Source organism: Cebus imitator, unplaced genomic scaffold (genome assembly GCF_001604975.1).
Source record: "Cebus imitator isolate Cc_AM_T3 unplaced genomic scaffold, Cebus_imitator-1.0 Scaffold444, whole genome shotgun sequence".
Classification (NCBI taxonomy): domain Eukaryota; kingdom Metazoa; phylum Chordata; class Mammalia; order Primates; family Cebidae; genus Cebus; species Cebus imitator.
In genome coordinates this window covers 1,231,699-1,242,096 of record NW_016107759.1, presented here as the reverse complement: position 1 = coordinate 1,242,096, position 10,398 = coordinate 1,231,699, and the positions used below count along the sequence as shown (strand labels likewise).

The 10,398-nt window shown below is 65.0% G+C and overlaps 3 protein-coding genes across 7 annotated transcripts in view; 2 read left to right on the top strand and 1 right to left on the bottom strand.

The window, feature by feature from the left end:
- Positions 1 to 312: 312 nt before the first annotated feature.
- On the top strand, positions 313 to 1,878 carry LOC108290897 (tryptase beta-2). Its single transcript, XM_017510962.2, has 5 exons — positions 313 to 382; positions 511 to 682; positions 785 to 1,050; positions 1,167 to 1,330; positions 1,416 to 1,878. Exons 1-5 carry the CDS (start codon positions 322 to 324, stop codon positions 1,578 to 1,580), a joined length of 828 nt encoding a protein of 275 aa, XP_017366451.2. The 5' UTR covers positions 313 to 321; the 3' UTR covers positions 1,581 to 1,878.
- A 2,632-nt stretch (positions 1,879 to 4,510) lies between these two features.
- On the top strand, positions 4,511 to 8,069 carry TPSG1 (tryptase gamma 1). The gene is made up of 6 exons (XM_017510961.2): positions 4,511 to 4,605; positions 5,150 to 5,176; positions 6,095 to 6,266; positions 6,801 to 7,066; positions 7,369 to 7,514; positions 7,615 to 8,069. Exons 1-6 carry the CDS (start codon positions 4,560 to 4,562, stop codon positions 7,954 to 7,956), a joined length of 999 nt encoding a protein of 332 aa, XP_017366450.2. The 5' UTR covers positions 4,511 to 4,559; the 3' UTR covers positions 7,957 to 8,069.
- Positions 7,944 to 10,398, bottom strand: part of CACNA1H (calcium voltage-gated channel subunit alpha1 H) — a 63,174-nt gene continuing 60,719 nt past the window's right edge. For 3 of the 5 annotated variants that reach the window (XM_037732261.1, XM_037732260.1, XM_017510957.2), the window contains one exon: positions 8,458 to 9,773. In XM_037732261.1, coding sequence (XP_037588189.1) covers positions 8,757 to 9,773 — 1,017 coding nt within the window. In that variant the 3' untranslated portion in view covers positions 8,458 to 8,756. Of the gene's footprint in view, positions 9,774 to 10,398 lie in introns of all 5 variants that reach the window. The other 2 variants (XM_037732262.1, XM_017510959.2) reach the window with 2 other exon arrangements.

Here is a 10,398-nt window from a genome sequence, read left to right as displayed (position 1 = left end):
CTCCGCTGGATGGGAGGGTGCAGCGCCCCTCCTCCGCCCCGTCCTGGTCTGGAGGGATAAATGGGGACGGGAGAGCCCACTGGGTAGAAGGAACAGGGAGCGGCCGGGGTAAGTCCCCCACTCTCAGAGACCCTGACATCAGCATCACCTGGAGCAGAGCGGCCCAGCCTCAGACCCAGAGCGCCGAGACCCAGGCCAGCAGGCCTGGACCCTGGACCCGCCCCGGTCCCCCCGCCTCGCTCATTCTGCACCCCATACTCTGCAGCCCCGGCCCTGCCCTGTCCCCCAGCGGGGCTCATGCCGCCCCTTCTTGCTCCTCAGATGCTGAGCCTGCTGCTGCTGGTGCTGCCCGTCCTGGCGAGCCTGGCCCACGCGGCCCCTGGTGAGTCCCAGCCGGGGCCCGCCCTGCCCCTCACCATGTCCCAGAGGCCGGGACCTGGGAGGGTTCTGGGGAGGCCAGGCTGGCCCCCACACAGGGGAGCTCTGGTCCTGAACTGGCTCCTGCCCCAGCCCCAGGCCAGGCACTGCCACGAGCGGGCATTGTCGGGGGGCAGGAGGCCCCCGGGAGCAGGTGGCCCTGGCAGGTGAGCCTGAGATTCCACGGCCAGTTCTGGATTCATTTCTGCGGGGGCTCCCTCATCCACCCGCAGTGGGTGCTGACCGCGGCGCACTGCCTGGGCCCGTGAGTCTCCTGGGGTCTGGGGGGTGGGCGGGGCTGGGTGTGCCCTGGCTCCTGGGTGCTCCTGGGGGCTGCCCAGGGCCTGAGTGGAGCCTCCGCTGCCAGGGACGTCAAGGATCTGGCTGACCTCAGGGTGCAGCTGCGGGAGCAGCACCTCTACTACAAGGACCGGCTGCTGCGGGTCAGCAGGCTCATCGTGCACCCCCAGTTCTACGTTGCCGAGAACGGGGCAGACATTGCCCTGCTGGAGCTGGAGGAACCCGTGAACATCTCCAGCCACGTCCGCACGGTCACCCTGCCCCCTGCCTCGGAGACCTTCCCCGCGGGGACGCCGTGCTGGGTCACCGGCTGGGGCGACGTGAATTATGATGGTTTGTGTTGGGGACGGTGGGAGGCAGGGCCCGGGTTCAGCTTCTGGGCACCCTCTGGGATCCGGGTGGGTGCTGCTGGCTTCTTCCTGAGGCTGCACCCTCCTCCCCACCCACAGAGCCCCTGCCACCGCCGTTTCCCCTGAAGCAGGTGAAGGTTCCCATTGTGGAGAACCAGGTTTGTGACGTCAAGTACCACACCGGCCTCTACACGGGAGACGCCATCCACATCGTCCGTGATGACATGTTGTGTGCCGGGAACAGCCGGAGGGACTCCTGCCAGGTGAGCCCTGAGTGTGCCCCACCCCTCAAACCACAGCTCCCACCCCTGGGCCTGGCCGGCAAGCGCTGACCCCTGACTTTCCCAGGGCGACTCCGGAGGGCCCCTGGTCTGCAAGGTGAATGGCACCTGGCTGCAGGCAGGCGTGGTCAGCTGGGGCGAGGGCTGTGCCCAGCCCAACCGGCCCGGCATCTACACCCGCGTCACCTACTACTTGGACTGGATCCACCAATACGTGCCCAAGAAGCCCTGAGCCAGGCCTGCAGGTGGTGACCCGGGTCACTGGACAGCCTTCCCCGCCTGTCCCCAACACCACTGCTTCCTACTCAGGTGGCGTCTGCCCCCCACACCTGCCCCGCCCCATCCTGAGTGCCCCTCCCTGTCCTGGACACCCTGCTCTGTCCCGAGTCCCTTCCCCATCTTGAGCCCCCTCCCCGGTTGGTCCTGACCCCAAGCCCGGATACCAGCCCTCCGGTGCCCCCTGCCCATATAGCAGGTGGTAGGCGCTGACCCTCCTGAGGGCTGCATCTCATTAAAGTGCATGAAAATCACTGGTGTGGGTGTCGCTGTGCTTCTGGTTGTGGGTGTCGCTGGGGGAGGAGGGCCCCAGGTGTGCTGAGGAAGCTGCCGGAGCTGCGGGGTCCCAGCCCCCCAAAGCGCAGCCTGTCACCGTGGGGCGCGGCCTCCTGAGCGCACTGGTCCCCGGGGCCAGCTTCTCCCCGCACGCTGCCTCCAGCATTCGGGTCACACAGAACCACTTGGGCAACTGGAAAGATGATTGTAAAGGGCAGCCAGGTCCCTACACCGGGGTCAAGGCAGAGCACGCTGGCCGGGAGCCCCTCCCCCTGTGTTTCCCACGAGGCCCTTCCCCCGCCCGTCTGCCTTGCCCAGTTGTTTGTTTGGAGACAGGGTCTCTCTGTTGTCCAGGCTGAAGTGGAGAGGCGTGATCTGGGCTCACTGCAGCCTTGAACTCCTGGGCACAAGAGACCCTCCCATCTTGGCCTCCCGAGTAGCTGGGACCACAGGCATGAACCACCATGCCCAGCCAAATTTTGTATTTTTAGTAGAGACGGGGTTTCACCATGTGGGCCGGGATGGTCTCCATCTCTTGACCTCGTGATCCGCCCGCCTTGGCCTCCTGAAGTGTTGGGATTACAGGCGTGAGCCACCGCGCCCGGCCTGAGTTTCAGATTTTTAAAACATTTTGAGGTCTTTCTCTACACCAGCACGTGGGCCCTTCGTGTCTGGCCAGTGCTGTGTCTTATCCCACTTAGCACGGACAGCGGGTGACCCCCAGTCCCTGCTCTCAGCCCTTCTAAGGGCTCTGCTTAGAAGCACATTTCCACAATTCCAGTGGAGGTTTAGTGGGGTAGGAGTTGGAGGAATGAGACCCCGAAGAGAAGCTACGTGGCCCCTCAGGACATGGCTTCTGGCATAAGGGATGGGGGACTCCAGGGCCTGGTCACTGGGCACGGTGCCAGGCAGGCTCCAGCCCCAGGGCTTCCCGAATTAGATCTAGGGTCCCTGGGAAGCTCATCGAGGCTTGGTCCAGCAACAGTGGCAGAAGAGAGCATGGGCTTCGGCAGGAAGGGGCTCTCAGGACGTGGCAGGCAGGCTGCTTGCTGGCCGGGGCTGCAGCCACCTGAGTTTCCACTGGGACTGGGGACCTGCTCCAAGGTCACCCACGTGGCTGTTGACAGGAGGCCCTGGTTCCCCGTCACAGGGTCTGTAAGGGGGATGGGTGGGGGGGGCAGGGGTCCATCCTCTGTGGTCAGACAGGGTATCCACCGAGGGGACAGTGCCCAGGTGGCCAGGCCACTGCAGACAGAAGCAACCCCAGGTCTCCCCGGGTCCTAGGCTACTGGAGACCCCACCACTCGGGAGCCATCGCCAGGGCCAGGCCCCTCTCCCTGTTCCTCAGCTGGCTCTCCTGTCAAATGGGGAGGGAATGATGCCATGTCACAGGGTTCAGGCCTGCAATCTGGGCGGTGTGGCGCGCTCTGTGGGGAGCGGCGTGCTGGGGTACAGGCGGAGAGATGGGGTACAGGCGGAGAGATGGGGTCCCCGGTGCTGCAGGTGAACCAGGTTGGGACAGGTGAAGGCCCTGGGGGACCCGGGGACGGCCCTGGGGCGTCAGGACTGGAGGACCCGGCTCCATAAGACCCTGCCCCTCAGGCTCCCCCTGCACTGGGTGACACTGTCCTGGGTAGGGGTGCCCTGGGCCAGGGACTCGAGGCTCAGTCCCAATTTTCTCTATATGGATGATGCTGTCCTGCCTCCCCCGACACCCGCTCCAGGTGTCACTGCTGTGAGGGAGGAGAGGGCCCCGTGGTGGGCGCTCTGCCGTCCCAAATGCAGAGAGAGGGGCTGGTGTCATTCTTGTCACGAGGGCGAACACTGAACCCGCAGCTCTGAGCCGTGGCTGCCCCAGGTGCCGGCGTGCAGGAGGCCAAGTCTGTGCCGGGAGGCCACATCCTGGTGGGGTGTCAGGCAACTCCCCCCGTGCCTCAGTTTCCCCACATCGAAGAGGGGATCCCCGACCTAAGACGGACCCTCTGGCCTGGCCTGTGAATTGGATCTGGTGAGGGGGGCAGGGAAGTCCTGAGCACTGCCCAGGGCCCCTAATCAGCTGAGTCATCAGGCCGGGGCAGCCAGGACGGTTAGGAAGGGCCCACCAGGGCTGGGCCGGGAGATCGTGCCCATCTGATCTGTGGCGTGAGCATGGGACCTGCTGATAGATGTGGGGACAGGGACTTCTCGAAGGGTGGGTTGTCATGGGGGCCTGAGCTGTCTCCATGGGGCTGCTGGGCCTTGGGCTGGGACACTCCTGAAGAACCCCAAGGACTTGGCTCCCAGAGGATGAAGCAGAGAGAGAGTCAGGGAGGGCTTCCTGGAGGAGGTGGCACCATAGGAACACCTACCTCTCTCTCAGCTCTCGCCCTGGAGCAGAGCTAGGGTGCGAAGCAGCACCTGCTTTCTGTCCTTCCCTACTATGCCTTGTGAGTCAGGCTGGCCACTGGGTGCCAGGGCTGTGGCGTCCACACAGGGATAAATGGTGACCACCCTCCTCTCCAGGTATGCAGAAGGAACAGGTGGGGCCGTCTGCGGCGCTCCGGCCTCCTCCAGCCTCCTGCCCTGCCCAACAGCAGGTGCGTGGCCACCCCTACCCCCACGCCCAGCAGGTCCAAGGGTCAGGCGGGCCCTCCTACTTCTCCCTGCAGTGGCAGACACCATGGCCCTCAGGACCCGTGGCCTTCTGCTGCTCCTGGTGGTGCCTGGTGGGTAACCTGTCCTGGGTGTGGGGATGAGGGGGCATCTGCTTCCTGCCTGGACCCCTGGCAGGGGTGGGGGTGAAGCTGGGGACTTGCCCGAGGTGAAGAAACACGCTGAGTCCCCACCCTGGGGCGCCCCGTGCCTCCATGGCAGAGACTGTAGCCCTGGCTGGAGGTCCAGCCATCAGTGCCTGGGGACGGAGGCAGGAAGAGGTGCGGGTGGGAGCTGAAGGAGCTGGGGTGCCGGCAGCCCCAGGCCCCAGAACCCTGCTGACTTCTCCCCTGAGCAGGACCTGGAGGGTGGGGAGGAGGCCCACGCCTGAGGCCACGCTCCCGGCCTCCTGATGCTGTTTATGGCCCTCGGCTGGTCCCGCTGGCCCTGGGCCAGTGAGACAGTGGCTGCCCAGCCTCACCAGGCCGGGCCTCTCAGCTAAGGAATGGGCCCCATCCCAGTGTCACCCTGAGGCCTGGCAGGCGCCTCGCAGGGGCCTGCACACCCCTCCCCTCGGCAGCCCCCCTCCACCCCCGGCCCTCCGTCTCTTTCCCACAGGTGTGTCCCTCAGGGCTTTGGAGCCAGGTACGTCTCCCATGGGGGTGTGGGGGTGGGTGCAGGCGAGGCCGGGCAGAAGAACCTCAAGGTGACTCTGCCTTTTCCCGGGGGGGTCCCACCAGGGGCCAGGAGGCCATGGCGGTTTCTGCTCACATCTCTCAGTTGAGGGGGGCAGTCTCCCCCACCACTGCAGTTAGCTCGTATCTTGGGAGATGCTTTGAGGCCATGGAGACCACCCGGCCCTCCTCAAGCTTCCTCCCCACAGCGTCCTACTGAGGCATGAGTCCCCCTGGGGGCTCCGCTGTGCGGGAGAGCGCGGTGCCCCGCCCCCACCCCACCCCTCTCTCTAAACACCTACGTCTGTCTCCGTCCAGCCTGTTCCATTCAGCCGTGTGCCACACTCCTTCCTAATTCTCCAGCTCAGGCTGGCCCAGACGTGGCCAGTGGCCCTTGAGCTGACTTCCTCTTACTTCTTTTTAATTTACTGAGGTGAAGTTCACAGAAGATAAAGCTACATTACCAAGGGTCCAATTCAGAGTCCCTGGGGACCCTGGACAGTGCCGTGTGCCCCCAACTCCGTCTAGCTCCAGACATCTCCATCACTCCTGAAGGAAACCCGGGGCCCACGAGGCAGCCGCCCCCAGCATCCTGGGCCTTTCGGGGGCTCCACCATTCCCTGATCCCCTTTTTAGCCTCCCAGGTGCCCTCGGCAGCCCTGGTTAGTTTGTGGGGCGTGGTGCTTAGAAACTGCGGCCTGGGCACTGGGCACACTCACGGCTCCTGGGGTGCCATTTCTGCTGCACCCATGATGCTTCTGGGGACAGTCGGGCAGACGGGGGCACTGAAGAGGAAAGTCAGGGAACTGTGGTCAGGGAAGGCTTCCTGAAGGAAGGGCAGGGGGCTTCTTGGGATCCCGACCAGCCACCCCTTCCTCCTTTGGCTTAGGATGTGGCCGGCAGCAGGTTTCGGATGCAGGAGGCCGAATTGTGGGAGGCCACGTGGCCCCGGCCGGCGCATGGCCATGGCAGGCCAGCCTCCGCCTGCGGAGGGTGCACGTGTGTGGTGGGTCCCTGCTCAGCCCCCAGTGGGTGCTCACGGCTGCCCACTGCTTCTCTGGGTGAGTGTCTGGGTGGGCAGGCGAAGTCTGAACGTCCAGGCCTGAGTGGGTCACGGGGCGGGGCAGAGGCCTCCACTTGGTCTTGACTCACTCTGAGGCCTGGGAACTCTTGAGTATTTCCCATTAGTGGACGGGGGAGCTGACTGCCCACACTCTGTGAGGTTTGCCTGTCTTGGCTCACCTCACAGGGCAGGCAGGTCCCTCCGTCCCTCCCAGCCCGTCTCTTCAAGTGGAGCTGAACTTACAATCTGCCTCCTGCCTAGCCCCTCCGGGTGCCGGGAGTGTTGCTGGCTTCCCTCCTAGGTGCTGGCAGAATCCCCAAGGTGCCACCACGGTCCTTGGGCTCTGGAGGGCAAGGCCATGGTCCAGGCTTTGTCCCCAACGCCCAGAACTGCTTCTGTGTCCTAAGCTCAGGAGGGGAGAGGTGGGCATTGGACGCCCGCAGAAGTGGGGTATGGGCGGGGCTGACGCTGACCTCTGCAGCCAACCCCTCAGGGCGCTGATGCCCCCAACACTCGGCCACCCTCCCCCCAGGTCCCTGAACGCATCCGACTACCAGGTGCACCTGGGAGAACTGAAGATCACTCTGTCTTCCCACTTCTCCACCGTGAGGCGGATCATCCTGCACTCCAGCCCCCCGGGACCACCGGGGTCCAGCGGGGACATTGCCCTGGTGCAGCTCAGCGTCCCTGTGAGCCTCTCCAGCTGGATCCTGCCCGTCTGCCTCCCGGAAGCCTCGGCTGACTTCTGCCCTGGGACCCGGTGCTGGGTGACCGGCTGGGGCTACACGCAGGAAGGAGGTGAGGAGCCCTGGGGGGACGCTGGGACGGAGAAAGGGCAGGGCAGCCAGAAGAGAGCTGGCTCAAGGGACACCTATGCCACCACCTGCTCCTGGTAGCCTCTACACCCAGCCAAGGCCACTCCTGTTGGCTGTCTCTTTTCAAAACTTACTGTGTGGATCCATAGCAGTGACCAAAATGCCATCATAACCCACATGCCAGTGATGAGGGTCACTGGTATGGGACTCAGGAGAAGGCCTCCCATTCCCCCAACGTAGGGGCTGGTGCCCCAACCTTCCCTGACGCCTGTCCCCTCACCCTAGAGCCTCTGCCACCCCCATACAGCCTGCAGGAGGTGGAAGTCTCCGTGGTGGACAGAGAGGCCTGCAGCCAAGACTACCCCAGCCCTGAGGGCAGCGTCCTTCAGCCCGACATGCTGTGTGCCCGGGGCCCTGGGGATGCCTGCCAGGTGAGCCCACCAGGCCATGATGGAGGATGGGGGTGCCTGCAGCCCAGGGAGGGAGCTCCCCAGTTGCTTGGCTCCCAATCCTCGCCTTCTCTGCCCTCAGGATGACTCTGGAGGGCCTCTGGTCTGCCAGGTGAATGGTTTTTGGCTGCAGGCCGGCATTGTGAGCTGGGGTGAGGGCTGTGGCCGCCCTGACAGGCCGGGGGTCTACACCCTCGTCCCTGCCTATGTGAACTGGATCCGCCGCCACATCCTGGCATCAGAGGTCTCAGTGTCTGGGTCTCCCAGGCTTCTCCTCCTGGCTGGCTTCTTCCTCCCCGGCCTCTTCCTTCTGCTGGTCTCCTGCGTCCTGGTGGCCAAGTGCCTGCTGTGTCAGTCTGGGGGTGGTGCTCCCTCCCCCACCCCAACTCATGATGGCAGGAGTCCAAGGGCGTTTCTTAAATAAGTTACTATTTATTCCGTTGCTCTGCCCCTCCCTCTCCCTTGACTTGAGAAGCTGAGTCTTCTGCATTAGATTATTGCAACATTGAACCTGAATTTAAAAGCACACAAAACTAAGGTGTCAGTTGGAATCTCTCGGCCACAGCCCCTGGACGGAGGGGAGGCCCGATTCGCATGGGGGCCGAGCGCGTTCCTCCACCATGAAGCCCCTAGTGATGGCTGGGTGCGTCACATCCTTAGTGATGTTGGCATCCCCCAGAGTCGCGGACGGTTCTGGGAACGCCTGGGCGGCACGGAAAGGGTGGTGGCTGGAAGGGGAGAGTGGTGAGGGCGTGACAGGCAGACAAGGACAGACTGTGAGTGAAGGTGACATCGGGCCGCAGTGGCCGCACCTGCTGCTGGCAAGGGCGCAGGCCCCCAGCGAGTGTCCCGTAACAACGCGTGGCCTGAGAGGACGCAGCCGGGTACCTTCCCCTCTCTGGTGGGTGCCTGGTCTCTGTCCCACAGATGTGGCTTCTCTCATGACGGAACACTGACACAACCGCCACACAGCCTTGGCTGGCAGCAAAACTCTTAGAGGAACCTGAACCAGAACGGACGCAGGCTCGAGGGACCCAGCACCTCCCCCTGCTTCACTGGGCAGCGAAGGAGCGCCTGCCGGCGTCCACCTCAACTGCCATCCCCTGCGGCCCCTGCCGATGATAGGACCCAAGTCAGGGTCCACGCACGGCTCTGCCTGGGCCACCACCCCGCCGGGGCCCCCAGAGCCCAGTGCCAAAGCCCTGTGCAGCACCAAGTCCTGAGCTACACGGGGCCCTCTGCATCACCCCCTGGGGCAGGGGTCACCGACAGGGACCCTGGTTTCTCCAGAGGACACTGGGGGACTGTGAGGTATAGCCCCTGCTTCTTCTCTGGGGGGTCACTGTCGGGCATGGCAGGCTCTGCTTCTGGGGGTTCCAGGGGTGCTACAGCCACTGAAGAGGAAGCTCTAGGTTCTAGGGTCACATTGTGGCCACCGTCCAAGAAAGGGTCTCCACTGGGGCCCCCGAGGTCCAGCGGCTCGAAGGCAAAGCTGGGGACAGTCAGGTGCTCGGCCCGGCAGGAGGCCTGGCCCCAGCGCTCCCCCTTGCCTGCAGGGTCCCCTCCGGCACCCGAGCCCTCCGTGGGCTCCAGGGAGTCCCTGTGAGGGGCAGCCTCACAGGACGGGGTCCTGCGCCTCAGGGTGGTGCTGCCGCCCTCCGTGGCAGGGGGCCTTGAGGAGGCCTCATCCTCTGCAGGGGGATCCACGGAGATGCAGGGCGGGCTCATCTTCTTCTTCCTGCGCGCGCCCAGAGCAGGCTCAGCATCAGGGCCCCAGGCCTTCGCCTCCCCAGGCTCGCCGCTGCCCGGCTCTGCTAAGGACCGCCACTGCTCATCCGCCCGGCCCGGCTTGTCCAGGAAGCCCTGGGCGTCCACGCTGTAGAAGCTTCGCAGGTCCCGCTCGCTGCCGCAGGGTGCCGGAGAGGCTTCGGGGCCATGGGGCTCAGTCGCCGGCGGCCAGGAGCAGGCGGAGCTGGTGATGTGGCTGACCTCCTCGTCGGCCGGGTCGGCAGCCTCGGCCTCTTGTCCGCCTGGGGCCGCCGGCCGGCTGGAGACGCAGCGCTGTCCGAAGGTGTGCTTCCGGGTGCGGACGCTGGTGGGCCGCGGGGAGCACTGGGGGGACTGCAGGGAGCCCCCCTGGGACGCCAGCCTCACTAGGGGTTTCTCGGGAGGCTCTGCAGGGTCCAGGGTGTCCCTAGGGCTGTCAATCTGCCCCTCCAAGGAATCTGTGCGCACAGCCTCCTGCAGGGGCACGGAGTCAAAGTGAGAAGCAAGACCCTGGGAGGGCCGTGTCAGTGGGGGTCAAGTGAGCAGAGGGATCCTGGGAGGGCCTTGTCGGGGGGGTCAAAGTGAGCGGAGGGACCCTGGGAGGGCCTTGTCAGTGGGGGTCAAAGTGAGAAGCAGGACCCTGGGAGGGCCATGTCAGTGGGGGTCAAAGTGAGCAGAGGGACCCTGGGAGGGCCTCGTCAGTGGGGGTCAAAGTGAGCAGAGGGACCCTGGGAGGGTCTTGTCAGGGGGGTCAAAGTGAGGAGCTGGACCCTGGGAGGGTCTTGCCAGTGGCCAGGACTTGGGGACCCCCTGCCATCCTGTCCTGAAGAGGCCAAAGTGGGCAGGTTCCTGGGTGACACCTGACCCCCGAGACGGGGCTGGGCTGGAAGGCACTGGTGTGGGTATCCCACTCTCACCCCTGATCTGTGAGGCTCCATGGGAAAGCCTCTACCCACTGCTCCTCAGGAAGAGATGTCGTGGGCAGGGGACCCCCACGGGCACAGAGCCGAGGCTGAGGCCAGCTCCCTGCCCCTGGACACCAGCAGCCCAGCTGGGCAGCCCCAGGATGGGGTTCTCCTAAGTGCTCCCACACGGCGCA